Below are 24036 nucleotides of genomic sequence, written 5' to 3'. Positions count from 1 at the left end.
TTATTGTCCTTTTGTAGGTCTTATCCTGTAGATCTTCACGTCAGCGGGAATCCTCTCACATTTTTTGTTGATGCAGACCTGGAAGAGAAAACGGGGTTGCTTGAGGCGGTACCCGGGACATACTTGCAAGAGAGATGCAGTCATCACGATTGAAGAAGTCCCATTCGACGAAGTGATGTTAGCGGGCTGTTTCGGTTTCGCTTTCTCCATACCCATTTGCTCGTGGTGTCTATACAGTGTGTGGCCGCAGAGACTAACATAACTGGCACGCCTTGCAGAATTCGCATTCAAATCGTGCATACCTAAAATTGGGCACGCTAACGTCGATTGAAACAAAAAATGTATTTCTTTTTTTGACAGTTCCACTCAAAGGCTATAAAATTAAAAAAAGAAAGACAGCAAAAACGGTGGCCGTACGTATAGACTTTAGACTTTTCCAATATTATAGACTTTTCCAATATTCTTCTTCGGGGCGCTACTATCTTTATGTACTGGGCTGTGGACGGCGTTTTGAGCGTGCGAAGTCGCTGTCTTCTATGAAATATGAGACGTGCCGCAAGCGTCCACAGGCCACTGACTCAGCATATTTTGCCTTGGTGCTACCGCTATCAAGCTACCGTCAGGTGAGTGGCTGAGATAAACATCTGTTAAGCGGCGCCGCTCAGGTCACTTCCTTTACGTGGTGTGCACAAAAACCCTACATGCCGGCTATTGAAAACAGGCCCTGCGAAGCAGGCGACATCAGAGAGCTCTCGATCGCCTCGGACCGCACAGCATTTCTTCCAGTCTTATACAAAAATGCCCTAAGAATTCTCAATTTAAAACCACCGTCCGCCTCCGTGTCGTTAATCTGTTAATATCTGACCAACCTCGAGCATGTTTACACTTTGTAAAAATAATGAATTTGTCATTTATGTGTATCTGCACGAACCATTCACGGTTCAGCGGTAGCCTCGATTTCGTAATATTTTTAGCTTTGTAACTTAAAATACACAAAAAATAATGCAACAAATTTTAGCAGATTTTGTTGTACGTCCATTGGCCTTAAAGGGGTTATGACACGCCAAGAATAAAATATGAGACGACTATACTGCTAGGACCCATTTTATGTTCCTTTAATTCTGCTAAATTTGTTTTGAAAATGGCGCAATAGTTTCGTGGATAAATCGATTTAAAGGCGGGTCCCTCGGATCCGCCTTATTCGAAAAGGCCGCCGTGGCTGGGAAGCTGGTCACGTCGGCAGCCTCCCTCGCGGCGTCCCCTTGCTCGCACTCACAAACTTGGCACTCTGGACGTCTCGTGCTTCAACTTCCAAGTTTACCTTCCGCGTTTCGAGCATGTGGTCCGTGACGTGACGACGTCTACGATATCGCTCGCCTTGTCAAAGTGTTTGACATTGTTCGCAGTAGCGATGAAGGTGATTGCTATCGAGAGATGTTGGAAGCTCTTCATTTTGACTGCGACCCGCTGGCGACCAGCTCCAGCGACGGCGAGTTACGGACGAACTCGCCGTGGTCACCGTCGTCCGGGGATATCTCGCAGGCGCATGCAGGGTGGAAGGCTTCGGAGAAAAAAAAAATCGAATGGGAGCTCTCTTCGAAAAAAAAAATATTTATCTAAATCTTTTGCGTATACCCGAAATACACTCCCTATTGAGCTGACCATCAAGTTGCCATTTTTGTTTGACAACCGCAGCTATTGTCTCTTTTCCTTCGCTTACAGGTAACTGGATGTTTTCTATTTGGCTCACGCGTATTTTAGCTCGATGTCGGGGACTAGACATTTTTTTTTAAGAAGGGTTCTGCGCATGCGCAGGTCTTCCTCTCGCGGGGGCGAAAACTGGAACTTGGGTTGGCGTCCGGAAGAATGGTTGCACTACCTCTCCTGTCTTTTCCGCGACTCAGGTCAGCCGCAAAGAAGGCAGGAACGGTATCACAGCTCCCATCCCATACACCAACGGTACTTGGAGGTTTAGCCACTTGGTGTCGTTTTTACATGAAAAAGGTTCATTGCATACCCATGTCTTGCTTTTTTCGACACAAGCGCCGATAAAAGATGATTTTTTTTTTTACATCAGGATTCGGCACATCAAAACACTTAGTGGGTAAAACAAATTTTACTCCCTCCCCCAACCCCAATATCATGGCGGAAGGCAACGCACATACTTAAATAATACGGCCTACTGTTCTTGCTACGCCAATGAGTATACGGAGCGCAAGTTCGTCTGCTTCTAGCACAGGGGTTGCGATGGCGCCAAAACGCCGAGCTGATTGAAAAAAAAAAAATTACCGCATCTCGACGTGGTGAATGATGTTGATTGGGGCTAAGTTCTGGTGGTGCTTGTCTGCGTAGACGCTGAGCCGCGGCATGCCGAGCCTTTCGTTCGTTTTCATCCATGTCAGAAAGAGAATGTGTGGTATGGAACGTGGTTATATACGCATTTGAGCATTTGACCGCAGGGCCCTCTCGTCTATAAACAGTGAGCCAATGCATGTAAAGTTTAACGCGATTATATACGCATTTTACCGCAGCGCCCTCTCCATTATAAACGTTGAGCGGCTACATGCAACGTTTCATCCATGACATCCCCAGCTCTTGAGTTACTACCACATCTCAGAGGCCCCTACTCGTCCCGCAGTCGTGGCCGAGTGGTTAAGGTGATGGGCTAGAAATCCTTTGGGGTTCTCCCCGCACAGGTTCGAATCCTGTCGGCTGCGCAGACATTTTTCTTTCATCATTTTCTTTGCCCTACACGAGCACGTTAGCACGTGAGCTCACGGGCACGAGCACGAGCACCAGCAAGATCGATGTGAGCACGGACGCCGGACGGACAACGCTAGACCCTAAGGAGCTTCGCCCCTAAAAAATAGCGGGTGGACCTCAATGCATCTAGCAATGAGGTTTACCAACCATCCTCCCAATCAGAGCGAATCGAAACTAGGTGTCATTCTGATGCCCCCGCAACTCCTTCGCAGGAAGCAGACGACTTGCTCTCCACATAGCAGACGATATTGAGGCAGACAATGACGGGACGAGGACATGTCTGAATCTCATAGTGCAATAACTTTTCGACGCAAGCGACAGGTGGCATTGACGCGTCATGTAACCCCAATATTCGATCCTTTCTCGTTTGTTCATATTAAGTTTTACCTTAAATCCAACCCAGCCGACGCTATATTCTAATGGAACTAAACAAATAGAGTCAAAAGCGCAACGTCAGGGTGCTCGTCGGCTTTGTACGTTTGCTAAATCACCGGTGTTACGTCTGGCCCGGGGTAAAGGTCAACCGACGCACCAACCTAACTGCCTAGTATCGTCGACAGATTTCTCCTAATTAAAAAAATGGAGGATCCGAACCCGGCTGCTAGCGAAAATCCTGAGCGGGAGCCCCAACTGATGGTGGAAAACCTCGGATACGATGGACGGGTGTACGTTCCTTACCCAAGTTCACCCAAGCCCTGAGGACCTGTGAGCGCGTGAAGGGCCTGTCTGCCGTCGCACTGTCGCCACGTTAGGGAGAAGCATGAGGAGCAATGGTGCCCCAGGAATTAGTCGGGGCCAGCTGCAACGGCGCCCTCTCGCCTCACCTTGAGCATGCCGCACAAAGACGCCCAAAGACGTCTAGCGTCGCGGGCAACCGACTTCACAAAAGCAGCCGGTACACTGGCGCTGTTAGGAATGACCTTGGAAAGGGCTTCGCTCCTCCCACACTCCCTGGACTGGTAGGAAACCCGGTGGATCGTCTAGACGGGGATTATCGGCCCAAGCTAGAGAACACCCTGGTGTCTCCAAATCTGCGTTAATTAAAGGAACCACCGAGTGCCAAGTGACGACGGACCGCTGGCATCGTCTTCGATCGCCGCCGGGTCCAAGGGATCGTCGGCCGTTCTTTAGCGGTTGACGGCCGGTTCGAAGACGCGTCCCTGAAGCAGCATCATGCTCGCCAGTGTTTATGCGTGCGTGTGTGTGTGAGCGTGCTTGAGAGAGAAACTGGGGGTGGAGTCATAGATATAGTGGAGATGTATACAACTGGGCCACCATTGGCTGAACAATAACTCCCCCAAAGCACCTCCCTAAAAAAATAGACGAAAATTGGACCCTTTTAAAAAGAGCCGCTTGCGGCTTCAAGAATGTGTTTTCTGATTCTTCTTGCGAGCGCTAGTTTTTATTCAAAAAATATGAAGCCAATCGAAGGTCAAAGTATCTCTCAACCCTCCAAGTCGTCTTTCGAGTGACGTCTTCTGGGGGATCACCTGGTTTCCCGTTGGGTTCTTCCTTCAGAGACAACAGCCGCATCCTTCGCGATTGCCTACTTCTCAGAGATTAACATCGTCCAAGGTCGCGGCGAGCGATCGACACATAAGACGGTTCGCCACAGAACTGACGGCGAGCGCAGCAGTGGAGGGGGACAGTTTTTCTCGACTTCCTTGTGTCCCTCAGAGACGGTGTCACCGTAGTTCCCGTAAGCACCACAGGCCTGCTGCAGTTTAACAAATACATTTTTTTTTTTGCAATTATCCCCCGGAATAGCAGTTTTTCCGGTTCAATGTCACGCGTTTTCGGTCAATTCTGCTTGGATAAACAAAAATTAAAAATTACGAACTGCAAATTCTTTCAACATTAAAATCGTTGCTCTACCCCTTAAAGTGAAACGGAAACGATTTAAAAAAAAAATGTTACTGTTCGAAATTACTGCTGTGAAACTGGCCGTTATTTTTTATGAATGCCGCCCAAATAGGCTTTGGGACTTCGGACGTCCACAGGACTTACCAATGACGGGTCGTTTTTGGAACAGTTGGTGTTATCAGGAGCGTCATGGAAGTGGAAATACTTGGTATTGTTGTTATAGCATATGATATCACAGTGCTTCAGGTCATAGTATACATTACTTCCTGTGAACGTCTGGAGGAAATTTTACTGCTATCATTGCCAAGATAACTTTTATATATAATGTATCTGAACATCAAATCACTTTAGAGATTACCTCAATATGTGTAATTCGTTCCCCTTTGTGTTTTAGTTCACAAACCTTCTGCGGAGGAACCGCCTGTTTTAGTATCACGTCAGCACGGAGGGCTTTTCCAGGCGTCTTCGTTTGAAATGACAGGCAGTTTGCGTCTGGTTTGCTGCAAAATTATTTACACGGTAAAAATTAAAAAAAGACAAAAATAGTTTTTTTTTTTTTCTGGAAAAATTACTTCTCTGCAACCACTCAAATATTTTAGCGTCAAAATAATCAGAACGCAATATATTTATTTCGCGATGTTGCATGTAACCTCAGCTTTGTACCGAGCTGTCTGGTGCAAATAGAAGCGTATTTTAATGTCGCGCTACAAGGCCAAATGTAGCGAATCCACTATGTAGTAACGAAAAGTTATTTCAAAAAAGCTCGCACCATAAATGACGGTGCTGTGCGTGCCCCTTTGTTCGGCCTATTGTGGTAACTTCTGTCCTTCCTTAACTTGGGCCTTTTGGTCTGAACTTGGTGACTTACCTTAGAAAAATATAGAGCTGCTTCGAGCTGCACCATGAAAATGTATGCACACTATGTAGGCCTTGCGAAGGAGCCATAATATATCCCCCAGTTGATTTGCACTCTGGAGCTCCTCGAGTGTCTCCGTCGTGGTACATACCAAGACTGGAAGATAACAATACTACAGTTCTAAAAAACTCAGCAAACTTTGATGGGTTATTTTGAACAAAATTATTTTACAATTGTTCAAGAAATGACTGAATCACTACAACCTTTGCTGATAATCGTCACATAAGCACATGTAAATGTATTCCACGCTTTGAAAGAATATTAAGAGAAAAAATTATATTGTCATTTTTTATTGGGGACGAAATTTAAAGAATAAAGTCCAGGATCTTTTCTTATTCCGCTTGTATGTATGATAAAAAAGACATTTGTAAGAACTATATATCACAAAACATGCTTTAGAAATCATCGCCCTAAGGTGGTTGAAATTTTTATATGATATATAGAATTGCAGCGCTCTTATTAGTGGCCACTAATGAATCAGTGACTTTTCGAATGACACTGTACCCTAAACAATTTACTTACATCTTTGTAGAAGATACGTATACTCTCAGAGTACCTATTTAATTTAATCTGATTACATGTTCACCTATGCAAATTTCGGCTAGAGCAGTAATGTTGATTTTTTGGCCTCGTATGCTTTAAGCAAAGTGCACGTAATCGAGCACTTTGTGTTCTTGTTGAAACTGCGAATTCGGAGTGTGGTGTCATGCATGTGCGCAGGACTGTATTACAAATAAAATTCGTAGTGAATTTTTCTAACAAGGAATGGCGCACTATAAACACCATAGGCGTGGTCAAATATACTGTGTCGTTGTGATTATGTGTATGGCGAAGAGAAAGAAAAGAAGACGGCGGAACGAGCGCAAAAGAACGGCACGTAGCAGATTTTGTGAGGGACAGTCAGCGACTGACAGCCAGGCCCGGGCGCTCAGGCAAACGGCCCGAACCGGGACTGGGCTACAAGTCACTGGCAACCAGGAATCCGCCGCACCAACTCAGAGTCACCAAGGCAGCGGGCCAGGAAGACCTCCGTTCAGGGAAAGCCAAAACGTCACCGACACAGCCGTCCGCCAATACAAGCTCCGTCGGGATTTAATGTGGAAACGAACAACAAAACCAATGACACCCAAGTCTCCCCCGCGAGCCTCCAACCGCTTTTCTCTTTATGGTCCCACAAAAGAAAAGCGAAGACTGATGTCAAAACAGCACCGCCTCTGCCTGAAGAATTCAATACCCATCACTGCCACTTCTGCTGTAACATATTTCGCTTGCATTTGTTTGATTTTGTGCTTTGTGATTAGATTATTTTTGCCTCAAAATGTTGAAATTAAGTTTGGTCTCGTTTTGGTTTATTTTATTATTATAGTGTGAGCCAGACGACAAAACCCGCAATTCGGTCTGGCAATCATCGTGCCCACGCGCTCAAGAACTGGCGCGTGCAGTTGTCCTTGGTCGCCTCGGCGCGTTATGCCACCATCTAACCCAGGTCTCTCTTACTTAAACCTTTTACATTCTTTATCCGCCTACCAGTCCTCACAATAGTTTAACACGAATATAAAGTAATCTCATGACACTTGTGTACATCAACGCATTAAAAACATAAGTTACGATGTAAAACAACATCAGAGCCAATTGTTAATTGGTAAACATAAAACAAATACATAATTATTTGGGGCACGACTCTGTGAAAAGAAAGAAGATTAATAAAGCAAGGTTAGCGTGACAAACCTGTGAAAGTTTGACTGCAGGTTGGGTTCAGATAAGGGCGATCATGGTGGTGTCATGCACATTTTTTTTTTGTTTTCAATTTAATATTTATATGAAGTAGTGAAACCTGTCCACAAAACAGGACTAACCTTAGTTTTGCAAGATACTCAATTGTACTCGTGAGAAAAATCCCATTCGAGAGAAGGTCGCAAAACGATTTTCCCAACTGCGCGATGACGCAACCTTGAAGGCCGGAGGTATAGAGAATGAAGCTTTCTATAACGTCAAATGTTTGTACGTTTAATGCACGCACACCGTTCAGCCAGAATTAGTTAAATCTTATATGAAGATATATTACAAGCGAAATAAAATGCCAAACTTGGCTTCTGGAGCGAATCTTACGTAGTGAGGGATTTGGTGGCAAATTTTTAAGTCGCTTTACATTTATATCCTAGAGCTGAAACGTTTTGTGTCGAGTGTTTTATGGTTTGTGAACTTTTAAAAAGTTAATTAGCGTTCTACTGTTGAAATTGTTTTCTGCATTGCGGCCAAAATATTTTTCAAATTTGAAAAGTTAAAACTTATATTTTTGTGCGGCATTAAAAAAAATCATTCGTTTTTTTTAATTTTTTTTATGGGTTTTTGATGACCGGTAATTACAAATCTGCAACGACATGATACGTTATTTTGTTTTCAAACAAAAATAAATATGTAACCAGGTCGTGGTCGCATCAATAAGTCTTCTCCCCTCAATTACCGACCCATCTCACTAACCAGCATTCCTTGTAAACTTTTTAAGCGCATTCTGTTTTTGCATCTCGTTACATTCCTTGAATCAAACTGCTTTTTCACACCTTCACAGCATGGCTTCCGCAAAACTTACTCCTGTGAAACTCAATGGGTATCATTTACGCATAAACTAAACCTCATTCTTGACCATTCCTCATTTGCCGATTGCAATTTTTTAGACTTTCTTTTTTTAAGAATTCTCTAAAGCATTTGACAAGGTATGCCACAAACTTTTACTATATAAACTACACCAATTTAACCTTGATCACAGACTTCTCGCATGGATTGAATGTTTTCTTCTTAACCGTTCACAGTTTGTTTCAGCTAACAACTTTAACTCGCAGCCAACCGGTGTTTACTCTGGTGTGCCACAGCGTTCTGCTCTTGGTCCTCTTCTTTTCCTTCTCTACATAAACGAGCTACCTTCTCGCGTTTCTTCTAACATTCTCTTGTTTGCCAATGACTGCGTGGTTTTTCGTGAAATAACTTGTTACGACGATATAACTAATCTTCAGTCGGACCTTAATGCCATCTCTGAATGGTGCAAAGCATGGTATATGGACATAAACGTTAATAAATACAAATACATGCGCGTATCTAGAAAAGCAAATAGTTTTCCCACCTACTTTCTAGATCACCGTCCCCTTGATGCCATGACTTCTTACAAAAACCTTGGTATTCACATTTCAGCCGATCTCACCTGGAACGCTCACATCTCGTATGTTACTAACAACGATAACAGAATGCTTGGGTACATCCGACGTAACTTTTCAAAAGCCCCTTCGTCATTAATAACTTTTGTTATATAAAACACTAATCCGTTCAAAACTTGAATATGCTTCATCTGTGTGGGATCCTTACCAAGAAAACTTAATAGGTTCACTTGAAATGGTTCAAAATAATTCAGTTCGTTTTATCCTATCTAACTATAACAGAACTGCCAGCATAAGCTCAATGAAATCTAGCCCCAAACTAACAACTCTAGCATCTCGCCGTAAATTACTTCGACTATGTCTATTTCGCAAGCTCTTTCATCACCCATATCTGCGAAACGATTTTATTTTGCCTCCCCCGTATATCTCATCCAGGTTAGATCATGCTTTTAAGGTTGGAATTCCACTCTGCAAAACTAACGCTTTTTTTCAGTCCTTTTTCCCACGCACATCAGATGAGTGGAATCGCCTTCCCGTACCTACGGCAGCCATCGAAGACCACAATCTTTTCAAAAACACCTTAGCCAGCATTGTATGATTAGGGAGCCTCTTATTTGTCTTTAATAATAACTGCACAACGTTGCACTATCTTCTGAAATTTAATCCACTCCCCTCTATAATGCCTCAGGCCTTGAGGGTAAAACAATCAATAAATAAATAAATTGTCGCTACAGGCGTTTCTGTCTTAACGACTGGTGGTACAGAACCGACGCAGGCCACAGTCCGTACTTTTTCATATTGCGGCCTAGGCACCATGAATAACTCAAAAATAACACGTGAACTTGTTGTCATCGCTGATGTAGCTGATATTGCCAATGAAAACTGAACTGTACGGCTCGTCCGATTCTATTTAGGGTGTTATATTTAGCTGGTCAGATGCTCATCGTTGCTGCCTTTTTGGATTAGTACTTTAATATGAGTACTTGGCTGACAAAATAATTTGATTCCTCGTTCTAGGAACCGCTAGGACCGAGCAATGTTACGGAAGCTTTTGGCCCGACCGATGGAGGGCGTGGCGTGAACGGAAGGTTAAGCCGGTGGTATATTATGGCATTGTAACACGTGGCGTAGCTGGACTCCAAGACGGAGCATAATTGAAGACGGTGCCGGACGAAAACAAGTGTTTCTTGATGCAGACTTGCCGACAAAATAAGTGGCAGCCCCCCCCCCCCCCCCCCCCCCCTCACCGCCCCTACGTTAGAAAGTAAGGCTGAAGGTTACATCCGCGCGCGCAAAGGCGATCGTATCTCACCGACTCGCAGACGCGATACGCGACACCTGCGGCGTGCGCGGTCCAAACATAACAAAAGGGCGTGTGGCGATGGTAAACAAACACCAGAGTCATTCCTCGTGCGGCGGCAAAACAGCCCTTCCCCACGAAAGAGCTAATACGCAGAATGGAGTGTGGGGGGGGGGGGGCGGGGGGGGGGTACAAAGGACTCTTGGAAAGTTTTGCCGGTGCTAGCAGACTGTTGAATGTACGAAACATGTTTGATGCACGGGTCTGCAGTTGTGTCCGCTGCAGAGCACAATGAGGATTTTTCAGGTATGGTTCCTGCAGAAAGCGGCACTGACGACATTTGCACGTTCCAAGTTTCGGTCATTAGGACAACCCGTCTTCAACCCACGAGCGTCATGAGCCAGGTGAGCCTCCAACCACCACGCGACTCCACCGCAGGTCAGCGGACACTCCAAGCAAGAATCAGCATCTGGGCTCTACATAAAGGAAGCTTCCCTGGCAAGCTACTACTCGAACGACCCACCTAAAAGGGAAGCCACTTTGAAGAGGGAGCTCCGGCTCTCCAAAATTCTTGGCGTAAAACTGGCCTTTACAATTCCACCAAAGATGACTTCAGTTTATCGTTTCTTTTAATCCCTTGTGAATTCTACGAATAGCTTGCGTCGTCCTCAGCGCGTGAGACTTTCTCATGGTGTCATTTCCAAGACGACACTTTTGTGCGGACTATTCAAACAGGCGTAAACGGAACATCAAAATCCAACGAAATTTTCCTCCTATCAGCGACGTGGGTGTTGCCACTGTCCGGAAAGTACTAAACCCAGAGGCAGAAGTGCATGAAAACGACTTCTTATGCCAAAACTTCTTCCGAAGCCCAGAGAAGACGTGAAAAACGTCAGAGATCAGCCAGGATCACCGCTTAGTTTTCAGACGGCAGAGGAGACCGTGGAAGGCATTAATGCGATCATCGGTGCCCCCTCAGTTGAGTCGCTTCTTAGACTGCCAAGCACTTTACGGAAACTAATGAAAATGCCATACGCAAAGCGAAAGTAGGTGAAGATCACCACAGCGGTCGTGACACAAATACGAAGTGGAATTCGCCCTGTGTACGACACTGCAGAAACCCCCCAAAACGGCTCCTTTCATTCAGTCGCAGTTGTCTCCTGACAAATGCGACAGCCGCATGAGCTGGAAAAAGAACCGGCGCTCAGCTTACGGCAAGTGCGCTTCATTCCAGGAACAGTGCCAGGTGTCAACGTTTTTGCCACCGCACCTTACAGTAAAAGACGTGCAAGGCCTCATCTCCGAGGCAGGATACTGTCATTCAGAAGGCGAAGAAGCTCACCGATGCGGGAGGCGTGTGGTCTTGACTGGTGACCTTTATTAAGTGTAAGGTTGGTGAAGAGGATGTTAATTCAGGGCTTGCCTACTACAAAACTGTTGAGCTGGATCGCTCAACGCAAAGCCCGGATACGAAAGATGTTGTGCGCGTGAAAATCGAGGGAGAGGCCCAATGGTTTCAAAAACACTTCAAGGCCCGGTTCATGCGCGAAGCATACGGCGTCTACAAACTTGCCCGCCCCAGCTCTGCGATTGGCTTCCTAAAGTTTATATCTTCGCGACTCCAGTGGGTAAAGTGCTTGCTTCGCCCGGAGGTGTGTGTTTGTACCTACTGTGCCAACTTACAGCTATATCTTGTGGGGCTGGAAAATGCGACAGGGGATTTACTTTCAGCGGAAGATGTGCAGTCTCTTTGTGTATGTCCGCACCCTACTTCCCGTGTTTCCTCGGCAGGGGCGACCAGTGCCCAAGAGCGGAAGAATTGACGTTGGAAAAATTCAATAATGGACATAATGAGGACGTAGTCCTCGCCGCATGGGAATCGGGACAGTTCATTAGGAAAACGCTGACCGCCGCAGTGCTTATTAAGGAGCTTCGAAAAACTGCGATGAAGTGGATCCCTCGCAACTACCTACGACGCGTGAAAGCAAAGGCAATAGATGACGAGAAGCAGTCTTGTGAAAGGAGTGCTATTGTTTTCCACCTTGACTTTGCCGAGAATTCGACCGTGGTGCTTGCGGACGAAGTACAGCCGTACCATTGGCGCAAGAAACAAATCAGCATCTTTACGTGCGTTTATTGTAACGTCAAGGAAGTCGACGCGGAGCTATGCCGCTATTTGCAACGATCTAACTTATGACTCGGCGCATGCAAGCTTTGCCTTGTCAAAAATTAAGGAAGACCTCGAGGATAACGCACCAATCTACTCTCGCCTCACTTACGTTAGCAATGGAGCGGCCGCCCATTTTAAGAACCGGTACCAACCTCACGAGTTGCAGTGCAGTGAGCTCCAGAGGATGAAGTGGATCTTTTCGGCAACAGTGCATGGCAAGAAAGCATGCGACGGGGTAGGAGGCTTGTAAAACACTAAGTCACCTTGCAAAATCTTCGGGCGCCTGCCACTGACGCCAAACAAGGTGCGAGTGGATTTGTACGGTCACTGGAAGGAAAGATGAAAAACGTCTTCTTGCTCTACATCGCGGATGGCGAGCTTGAGGCTAGAGTGGAAGGACACCAAGATGGTGCCTGGAATCCATTCGCTTCACATGTGGAAATATGAAAATCAGATCACGAGAATTCCTTGTACGTGGCACGCAGCGCGGACTTTGAGTGGAGGAAGCCCTGAGCCCCCGAACACGTTCTAGTTAGAGTGCTTGTGTCGATTAATTCGACTGCGCCCGGATATGTTAGAGACTCATCTCCTCGAAATACCCGGAGACCGGTCAGGCGTACAACACAGTTTCCAAATTTATATGCCCTTCAGTATAAACAAGACCCCGCGGGACAAACAGTTCGAAGGCCTTCCGGCACCTGGTTTGATATATCGTGCTTCCAACCACGCTCTTTTCGTGCCGCACGGAATGCGACCTGTGTGAACACGAAGTCTGCTCTGGACTTGGAGCCGTGAGATTCGATCTGCGAAAAAGCGGATCGAGCCCGGAAAAAGCGACGATGGTGGGCAGGTCCGTGCTGGGAAGCCTTTATAAGAAGTGTGCGTGTGAGAGTGTGTGGCTGGTCTCATCGAGCGGCTCACTAGCCCACCCTGGAACCTACCGGTACCAGCCCTTTCGAATAATGCAATGGAAGAGGCCGTAACTCTCGGATAGTGACAGATTAGATATTTCCGCCATCCGCTAGCACCTCAGTATTGCAATCTGGTTGGTAGTAATTCAGGAGTTTAGGAGCTCAACTTCAATTGTCTAGTAATTGTTTTTCTTCTGTGTATTTGCTACGTATTTGTGCATTTTGCCGCCCGCGCACCGGCCGGCTGAAGTGCTAAGACTATTTATTGCCACGTTTCGATGTTTGCAAACTCCATTATATTTTTTTTTGTTTCGTTTTAAATCATCGTTTTAATTACACTCCCGTTTTTTTCTTCTTAACTTCTGTTACGTCTTTTTTATTGGCAAGAACCCACCGCCGTGTAGGCGGGACATCTGGTCAGCGGATCTTTCTTTCCTTTTTAAAGTGAACCACGAACCTGTGTGCGTGAAACGTCTTACTGCATTCAGTGGCGGTGCTAGCTGATACTCACAAAGAGCGTTCTAATCGCTAAAAAAAAAAAATCTGCATTTTTTTGCACTCTATGACCCTCATGGAATTTCATAAAAATATTTCCCCAGATTGATACATCTCTTGCCCCCTTCGACCCAGTCACAGATCATGACTTTCTGATAGCGGATGAGGCGTCGCAAGAGATCCTGTTGGAGCGACTTGAATAGCGCCCAAGCGCACACTTTGCTATTGCCTCCGACGCTGAACCGCTTACGCAACCTGAATAATCTCTAACTCAACCTTGATATTCACTCATTCGCCATTGTTTTTCGAGACATAACCTGTTATAGTTCCGCCCTGGCCACGCCCGCCATCGGTCGGGGCAGAAGCTTCCGCAATGTCGCTCGTTCCAACCGATGCCCAGGGAAATTAATCAAACTGTTTCGTCAACACGTTTTCGAGCGGTGTCCAGGAATATGAATCAAATTATTTTGTCAGCCAGCTGCAACTATTAAAGTAGTAACTTGAAATGACAGTGCAATGAACACCTAACCAGCCATGTAAAACACCCTAATAAGGATCAGACGCGCCGCAACGTTCAGTTTTCACTGGCATTTAACCACATCAGCGATGAAACCAAGTTCACGTGCTATTTTTATAGTGCTTCGTGGCGCCTGGGCATTATTATTACCATGTACGGACACTGCGGCACTCGTCGCTCGTGTGCCACTACTCGTTAAGAAAGAAAAGTCCCTATGGTAATTGATACGGCCACGACCTGGCTATATATTTTTTGAACAAAATAATGCAACATGTTTTTGCAGGTTTGTAATTACCTGTCATCAACGTTAACTAATTTGTTAAATTTTCACAAAGCATGAAACACTCCGCACAAAACGTTTCAGCTTTAGAATATGAGTTTAAAGCGACTTTAAATTCGTCTAAAATGTTTTATTATGTTGTCATTGATGTCAAATGAGGAGGCGAAGAATAACTGAAGAAACTAAACGTTTAATGAGGCCAACTAGTGCCCAAAACAAAAGGAAAAATAAAAGATAAGAACAGAGCGTCGCGGGCGTCGAAGTCGACGTAACAGCAGGTTCGAGCGCTGGGGCGAGATTGACTGCAGATCGCCACGCGGAGCCCCTTATGTACACGCGTTGGCTTTTGAAACAATCGACCTGGAAGGTTCGGCGACTAGAACATTCGTACCTCGAACAGGCGACAGAGTTCTTGAATTCACCAGAACATTAAACTGTAAGAATAAACAAGAGGACGCGCAACTCCCCTGGAATCGAACCCTGGCTCTACGCGTTTGAGGCAAGCGCGATAACGGAGAGGTCCCGGGTTCGATACCCGGACCAGGCGGATTTTTTCGGTCGCTCACCAGTCACCTAGCTGTGTTTGGAGATTTATGTTTGTCCCTTGTCCCTCTTGTTCCCCTTCTCCAGGAATTATTTTCATCATTATTGTCCAGCTCGCTTGCCCCTTTGCATTTAATTGCATTATAATTATAACATTAAATTGCAAGCTTCACCCTTGTTTGTGTTAGACTGGTGGCAGCTGATAAAACCCGTTTGCTCTACTGACGTCTAACCCCTGGTTAGCTCAGTTGGTAGAGCGCTCCACTTGTAATGGAGAGGTCCCGGGTTCGATACCCGGACCAGGCGAATTTTTTCGGTCGCTCACCAGTCACCTAGCTGTGTTTGGAGATTTATGTTTGTCCCTTGTCCCTCTTGTTCCCCTTCTCCAGGGATTATTTTCATCAACCGTTAGGCCACGGCCACGCTGCCTACTTGGCGCGTGGCATTACTGCCCCCTTAAAAAGTGCATCGCCTCGATGCAACACAAAAAAAAACAAAGCACATAAAAAGCACGTCAAACTAGAGAGTCATTTGAAACACTTAAGGTTCACAGTTCTATCGAGCGTAGTACGGCTTCAGGCGGACGACGTGGACGACATCACGTCGTGGTGGGCGGCGTGATGATGTTCTCGTTCCGCCGGGCATCACCTCGTAGTTCAGCTTCCCGAGGCGACGAAGTACCTTGTATGGTCCAAAGTACCGTTTAAGAAGTTTCTCACTGAGGCCGCGACGACGGATGGGCGTTCACACCCACACCCTGTCTCCGGGCTGGAAGTGGACATCCCTGCGAAGGAGGTTGTAGCGGCCCGCCTCGACGCGTTGCAGGTTTTGAATCAGGAGTCGGGCCAGCTGGCGGACCTCTTCGGCCCGTTGAGCAACCGCCTCGGCGTCGTGGCTCTCATTGTCAGCTGGCTCATGGGGCAGCATCGCGTCTAGCATGGTCGTTACCTTCCGACCATGCACCAGCTCGAAAGGTGTGAGCCCAGTGGTCTCATGAACCGCCGTACCGTAGGCGAGCGTGACGTAGGGCAACACCTCGTCCCACGTCTTGTGCTCTACGTTGACGTACATAGAGATCATATCGGCGATTGTCTTGTTGAGTCGCTCCGTCAGCCCATTGGTCTGCGGGCGGTACGCAGTGCTACGACGATGGCTGGTGTGACTGAGCCGGAGGACTTCTTGGGTCAGCTGTGCCATGAACGATGATCCGCGATCTGTAATCAGAACTTCGGGAGCGCCGCGCCGGTGTACGATGGACTCGATGAAAAACTTGGCGACTTCAACAGCTGTCCCCGAGGGAAGGGCTTTCGTTTTGCGTACTGCGTGAGATAATCGGTGGCAACGATTATCCAACGGTTCCCCAGGGGCAGAAAAGCGGTGGAAAAGGACCAAGTAGATCCATTCCGATCTGCTGGAATGGTGCAGTTGGCGGGGCGATTGGCTGCAGGAGACCTGCCGGCTTTGTCGGTGGTTTCTTGCGTCGCTGGCACTCGTGGCATGATCGGGTGTAGAGGTGGACAGTTTTGGAGAGCTTGGGCCAGTAATACTTTTCACGAATACGGGCCAGCGTCCGGCTGTAACCAAGGTGTCCGGACGTCGGGTCGTCGTGACATGCTTGAAAGATCTCCTCCCGAAGGTCGGTCGGGATTACCAGCAGCCACGGCGAGTTGTTGTCCCCGAAGTTCTCTTTGTAGAGTACACCTCGTCGACTGGCAAAGGTCGACAGGGCTCGTGAGAAAATACGTGGTACGGTACCCCCGCATCCTTGCAGGTGCTCGATTAAGGCGCGCAGCTCCGGATCGTCTCGTTGACGTCGTGCCATGTCGTCCGGTGTTCACTGCTCCTAGTAAGCACTCGTCGTCATCGTCGTCACTACTGCCGGAAGGTGTTTCGACAGAGGCCCTGGAAAGGCAGTCAGCGTCGCTGTGCTTGCGTCCTGACTTGTAAACCACGGTCATGTTGAACTCTTGTAGTCCATCGAGCGAGGCCTCCTGACGAATCCTTGAGGCTCGCAAGCCAGCAGAGCGAGTGGTGGTCCGTGACTACGCGGAACGGGCTCCCGTACAGGTACGGGCGGAACTTCGTGATTGCCCATACGACCGCAAGACATTCTTTTTCAGACGTGGAGTAATTTCTCTCCGATTTGGACAGCGTCCGACTTGCGTAGGCGATGACTCGCTCGGTGCCGTCTTGCACTTGAACTAGTACCACTGCAAGTCCTGCATTACTAGTGTCCGTGGGAATCTCGGTTTCAGCATCCTGATCAAAGTGTCCAAGGACAGGAGGAGTCTGGAGTCTTCTCTTTAGCTCGTCGAATGCCTGCTGCTGCTCCTCGGCTCATTCGAACTTCTCGGCGTCCTTCGTGAGTTTTGTGAGTGGTGCGGAAATCCTTGTGAAATCCCGAACGAAGCTTTGATAGTAGGCACAAAGTCTAAGGAATCTTCGCACGGCCTTCTTGTCTGTCAGTGCTGGAAATGCCGGACGGCGCGGGTCTTCTTGGGGTCTGAGAGGACGCCTTCGTTACTAACCACGTGGCCTAGGAACTTCAGTTCCTCATAGGCGCACCGACACTTTGACGGCTTCAGAGTGAGTCCGGCGGTTCGGATGGCTTGGAGAACAGCTCTGAGTCGTTGCAAGTGCTCGTCGAAGTCGCTGGAAAACACTACGACGTCGTCGAGGTAGTCGAGACAGCTCTGCCACTTCAGCCCTGCCAGTACTGTGTCCATGACACGCTGGAAAGTTGCTGGCGCCGTTCATAGTCCGAAGGGCATCACCTTGAACTCGTACAGTCCATCCGGCGTGACGAAGGTTGTCTTCTCTCGGTCCCGTTCGTCGACTTCGATCTGCCAGTAGCCGCTCTTCAGGTCCATCGATGAGAAATATCGAGAGTGGCGCAGCCGGTCTAGAGTGTCGTCGATGCGGGGGACTGGGTAGACGTCTTTCTTCGTCACCGCGTTCAGCTGCCGGTAGTCCACGCAGAACCTTAGCGTTCCGTCCTTCTTCTTAACCAGCACTACTGGAGTCGCCCGCGGACTGCTTGAAGGTTGGATTATGTCGTCGTTCAGCATCTCTTGAACTTGCTCCTGATTCACCTCCCTTTCTTTAGTGGTGACTCTGTACGGCGATCAATGCACAGGGCGCGCGTCGTCCTCGGTAGCGATGCGGTGCTTCGCTACGTCGGTTTGGCGCACCTCCGACGCTGCGCGGGTTTCACACCCCGCACCTCCACTATTTTGGTCAAGGTGCGTGGTATGAAACCCGTGCAGCGTACCCCTACAAGAACACGTTCAGCAAGCCCCCTTTCCCGATGACCCTCCGTTGAAGACTCGGAGTATCGTGCCAGCCGCCGTCTTCAAGGTCAAGCTCCTGAACTCGGACCACTCCCGGCGTGGACAAGGCAAGCGACAATGACGATGGCTTCATCGACGGCGCAGACCACAGCAGCACCCCCCGTCGTTTACCTGCCCATGGCCCCTCGAATGCCGACGTCTTTCCACGGCGAGATCTACGAAGACGTCGAAGATTGGTTGCAGCAATAGGAATGGGTGGCGCTGCACAACCAATGGACTCCGGAACAGCGTCTGCAAAACGTCTATTTTTCTCTCGAGGACACGGCGCAACACTGGTTCGAGAATCATGAAACTTCGATTACATCATGGGACCAGCTGAAAGGAGAGATCCGAGGGCCGTTCGCCAATCAGCACCGAAGGGAGAGAGCCGAGGACCTCCTTCAGACGAGGACGCAAGGCCCCACCGAAAGCGTCACCTGCTTCGTTCAAGACGTCCTGCGTCTGAGCGCGCGTGCCGACCCACAAGCCGCCGACGACAAGAAGCTGCGCGTCCTCATGTGCGGGGTGCGGGACGACATCTTTGGGGGCCTCGTCCGCAACCCTCCGACCACTGTAGAAGCGTTTGTCACGGAGGCAACGAACATGGAGCGCGCCCTTCAAGCACGCGCCTCCTCCTACCAGCGACATCCCGGCGTCGTTGCCTCCACGCTGCTTAACGACGAGATCGGCGCCCGTACCCGGGACATCCGTGAGGTTATCCGCGACGTCGTCCGGGAGGAGCTCCAAAAGTTGCTACCTGCGGCCAGTCCTCCGGCATCCCTGTTCATCGCTGAGGCTGTTCGCGAAAAAATTCACCGGACACTCCGGCCAACGGTTCCCGGCACCATGGTGGCGCAAGAGGAGCCGACACTCCGCCCTAGCCCGCCGACCGCCGCCTGTTGCCCATCAATACCAGGCGTCATCTCGACGGGACAATCCAACGCCGCAAAACCCTCGACGCCAAGAACAAGTCCAGGACGTCCGCCAAGAGCGATCCTCGCCGAAAAAGACCGACGTGTGCGAAGGGCCGACCGTCGGCCGCTCTGCTACCATTGCGGGGAAGCCGACCACATCTACCGCGGCTGCCCCTACCGTCGTTTTGGGCTGCGTGGTTTCCACCCGAACGACCCACGCCCGAGGTACGGCGAACGCCCTCGCGATATCGAGGAGTACCTCCGACGCTCACCCTCACCAGTGCCGCCTCTCTGCCGTGAAGCCCGCTCCCTATCGCCACGACGCTCTGCGAACCCAGAACCTCCACCAAAATGTCACGAATGACAAATGATGAGGCGAGGAATAGCTGAAGAAACTAAACGTTTAATGAGGCGAACTTGTGCCCAAAACAAAAAGGAAAAACAGAAGATGAAAACAGAGCGTCGCGGGCGTCGAAGTCGGCCTAACAGCAGGTTCGAGCGCTGGGGCGAGACTGACTGCAGATCGCCACGCTCTGTTTTCATCTTCTGTTGCCTGTTCGAGGTGCGAATGTTTTAGTCGCGGAACCTTCCAGGTCGATTGTTCCAGAAGCCAACGCGTGTATATAAGGGGCTCCCCCTTATATACACGCGTTGGCTTCTGGAACAATCGACCTGGAAGGTTCCGCGACTAAAACATTCGCACCTCGAACAGGCAACAGAGTTCTCGAATTCACCAGAACATTAAACTGCAAGAATAAACAAAAGGACGCGTAACTCCCGGGAATCGAACCCTCGCTCTGCGCGAGGGAGGCAAGCGCGATAACCGTTAGGCCGCGGCCGCGCTGCCTACTTGGCGCGCGGATATATAAGGGTTGCAAAAGAAGTCACGTTTGGCATTTTATATCGCTTGAAATACGTGCTAATATAAGTTAACTTTAACTAACTCTGACAGAAAAGTATGCGTGCATTAAACGTGAAATAAGTGACGGTGTAGAAAGCTGCATTCTTTATTCCACCCGCCTTCAAATTTGCGCCTTCGCGCGGTTGGGAAAATCGTTTTTTCAACCTTCGTTTGAATGTGATCTTTCTCACGAACACAAAGAACTGTCTTGCAATAGTAAGCTCTGTCCCGCTGTGTGGCCAGGTTTTGCTACATGATATAAAAATTTTATTGAAAACAAAAAAAAGGCATGACACCATGCCCGTCCTTATCTAAACACACCCTGCACTGACTTTGTAGGTACATTACCAATTTCAAAACGCTAATATTGCGCGTGCTGTAATATACATTGTGGTAAGATGCTGTGATCTATCTTGAGCTATCGACGACCGTGCACTCATGTCAAGGATAAAGCATGCGGTTACATATATATTAAAAAATTATGCGCACTTTTATCGACGCGATTTGTTTCTCTGCCTCCTGATATTCGTGAAAGGCTAGTAAGTATTAAATTAGAAACTTACACGTGTCCAACCTCGTGAACGAATGTGTGCGTACCAGTGAACATGTTGGCGTCGTCTTCCACCATGCCCAGCTTTTTTGAAGTGCACGCAGAACCAACGAATGCGTAACCTTCAGACAATATTGCAAAACAATTAGGGTTTATTTATTTGAATACCTACAACACTTAAACAGGCATTACAGTAAGGGGGGGGGGGCACACAAAAAACTGTATACATGATCAAAATATTATAACAAATATGAAATGCACGGAAAAAAAGCACAACAAATTCATATCTTAGAGACACTTGCATTTGAGATTTAAACAAACAACTTGAGTTCGTCAAAATCCAACTCAGGCATTGATATTTTTACAACCTCATTAGGTAATTTATTCCAGATATCAATTGACCGCGGAAAAAAAAAAGGACATTTAAAGGCATCAGTTCTACATTTATATGGACGTTTCTTCTTTGAATTATTTTTATGAGATGCATGTAAACAGGCTGTATCCTTTAAAAAACGCCTCTTAAGAAAAAATTTGAAAATATTTGGTATTTTTTAATAACCACAACCAGGGATGGGCAGTATTTCAAATATAAGTATTTGAAATACGTATTACAAATACTTTGTGTATTTTGCATTTGTATTTAATTACAAATTGGGTAATGTATTTGAGGTGTGTATTTAAATACTAAAACGTGGGTATTTCAAATACAATTGTAATTAAATACAATTTTATGGGCGAAAATACATCCCTCAAATTTATTGCCGATGTACAGAGCAAGAAGAAAACTACGTTCAGCACCGAATGCACTGTCTCTCAATCAAGCACAAGCGTTTAGTGACTTTGTGATTACGGTGCTAGTCCAGGGCAAGAATAGTGACGAAATCGATGCTCACAGGCAGACTGGCTAAATAAGTGCCTGTGACCACTTGTGATGCTTTCCAGACTGACTTTCATCCATATTTTTGCCTGGAACATTCTAAATGCGCGGGTCGTCCAGTTTTTTGTAACTGGTGCGAGTTGCAACATTAAAAAATTCCCTAGCTAGTGCTGCGCGTCGGGTGGTTATCATTTGAGCCCGTTCCTCCGTCGCACTTGACTCTTTCTATACCAAAATAGTTTTTTTTTAGGGTAATACAGTTGAACATCGATTTAACGAAGTCACCAGGATCCGCTAATTATTTCGTTAAATCGGAACTTCGTAAAATCGAGGAAGGGAGACCTCATGCATTTGCTGCGCAGGGAATCCGAATTTGTTCGTTAAACCGGGAAATTCGTAAAATCGAATTTCGTAAAATCGAGGTTCATATTAATGCATCGATATAATTTGTGTGTGTGTGTGTGTGTGCCACACTACAGGCATACTTTCTCTGTTAGGGATTTTAGCAGTGCCTCGAGGTCGTCGTGAGAAGCTACTAGCTGATAATAAAACGGACCAACTATTTATCGCAGTCAGTTCATATTCCGAAATGTCACGTCGTTTGAGGTCTCTCGACTCGGGACAATGCCACCACTTCTATAATGCAGTGGTTCTCAAAAGGGGTCTGCAAAGACATCCAGGGGTCCGCGGAGCCCTGTCTCGTCAGTCAGGCACGGCAATATTAGTTGTCTTTCTCCACGTTGAGAAGAAACGTTCTAATTTTCGCGAGAGTACTCTCGTGTGTATGTCAATGAGATAAGTCTACCTTGCACTAGCAATTAGGTATATACATTTATTAAATCATTATCATGATAACCTATACCTTTTTATTCCCCTCACCCCGAACGGGGTCCTCCATCATCTCTGCCTTTCTACAAGGGGTCCGCGAAACATCAATGGTTGATAACGACTGCTATTATGTACGCTATTTCTGTTCAAACAATATTTTCAAATCAAATGTTCATCGCTTTTTTTTTCTCGTTTGCTTAGAGGAAGGGAAGCAGGCGTCAACATACGATTCTCAGTGCGTACCTCTACACCTAACATATATCTGATGGTATGTTGGGGGTCGGAGCAAGGTAAGGCTTATCAACGAAGCCGCGAAGGCATAAGGACGTTGGAAGCATGCCGAACTAGTGCCATTCGGTCGTAGCGCGAACGGCCGAAATGAGAATCGGTCCAGTTGCGAAAAACATGATTCAAATCTTATGAGAAGGTTCAAACGAGAAGGACCAAATGAGAATGGGTTGAAATGTGCAAGGTTGAAATGCCAATGGGACGTTTTGAGATACACCCCTGGGGCGCGTCTTGGACGTCTCGGTTCTTTGTAGGTCTATACCAAAATGTAATCGACAAAAAAAGATGCTTGAAGCTCTGTACTTTTTTCACCTATTACGTCCAAGCTGATTACATTTTTTTGTGATTATATTTCTATTACGTTACTAGAGCCTCGCACACTAACTCCTGAGTGTGCGATGCAAAATTAAAATGAGATACTCGGTTTGCGTCTTGGTCGTCTCGGTTCTTTGTTGGTCTATACCAAAATGTAATCGACAAAAAAAAAGCTGCTTGAAGCTCTGTGCTTTTTTCACCTATTACGTCCAAGCTGATTACATTTTTTGTGATTATATTTCTATTACGTTACTAGAGCCTCGCACACTAACTCCCGAGTGTTTGATGCAAAATTAAAATGAGATGCCGAGAAACCCGTTGCAGGTGCACTGAAGTCGCTGACACAAATTTTGAGGAATGTATTTGGAAAAGTATTTGGAGGAGGCCAAATACATTTGGTTGTAATTGTATCTTGTATTTAAATGCTTTTTTGAAAATGTAATTAAATTTGTAATTAATTAAATTTTTGACGAAGTATTCTGTATTTGTATTTAGATACATATTTGCATGTATTTCGCCCATCCCGGACCACAACGATAGTCAAAGTTCAGAAACAAAACGCATAGCACCAATCTTAAAATTTCGTCAACATTCTTCAAAAAGATACGCGAAAACATTCTTAACATGATTAAAATATATCAAATCAATTAAAAATATATCAAGAACACCCTGGAAGTTTATTCCTGTCAAGTTCATTCTATCACGGGCGAGATACAGAAAGATAAAAAAAAAAGCATCGTAGCAAACTTAGATACACGAAATTGCAGTATCCTAGTGCAGAGTTTATTTTGGTTTAACATAACGAACTTTAAAAGTCATCCTCGTTTACCACGTACATATTTATGTATGTATCTAGATGTTTGGCAACTGAGGAATATTTTGTTTTTAAATTAGGTGCACTCTTCGTGCCTGAAAGGCTGTATTGTAAAAATGTAAGTTGATCATTTTAAAAGTGAGTGGTGTGACATATATGTGCTTTATTGTGACGACTGAAAGAGTATAGCCTCAATTATTTTTCTTTAATATGATATGTAGGAGTTAATGTGAGTTTCTAAATTGTTTAGGAACTCCACGCTCGATATAGCAGCGTACGTGGCAGAGTCGGCAACCCACACGGCTGCCACTCC

At 46.8% G+C, this 24036-nt stretch overlaps 1 protein-coding gene across 1 annotated transcript in view; it reads right to left on the bottom strand.

Moving 5' to 3' along the window:
• Positions 1-24036, bottom strand: part of LOC120847016 (venom metalloproteinase antarease-like TtrivMP_A) — a 38313-nt gene continuing 14277 nt past the window's right edge. Inside the window, exons 8-12 of the mRNA XM_040218963.1 lie at positions 20615-20723; positions 5495-5638; positions 4985-5126; positions 4771-4902; positions 1-78 (exon numbers count right to left, since the gene is read on the bottom strand). Coding sequence (XP_040074897.1) covers positions 1-78; positions 4771-4902; positions 4985-5126; positions 5495-5638; positions 20615-20723 — 605 coding nt within the window. The remainder of the gene's footprint in view (positions 79-4770; positions 4903-4984; positions 5127-5494; positions 5639-20614; positions 20724-24036) is intronic.

Source organism: Ixodes scapularis, unplaced genomic scaffold (genome assembly GCF_016920785.2).
Source record: "Ixodes scapularis isolate PalLabHiFi unplaced genomic scaffold, ASM1692078v2 PGA_scaffold4__175_contigs__length_147842914, whole genome shotgun sequence".
NCBI classification, from domain to species: Eukaryota; Metazoa; Arthropoda; class Arachnida; order Ixodida; family Ixodidae; genus Ixodes; species Ixodes scapularis.
This window is presented reverse-complemented; position numbering and strand designations above follow the sequence as displayed.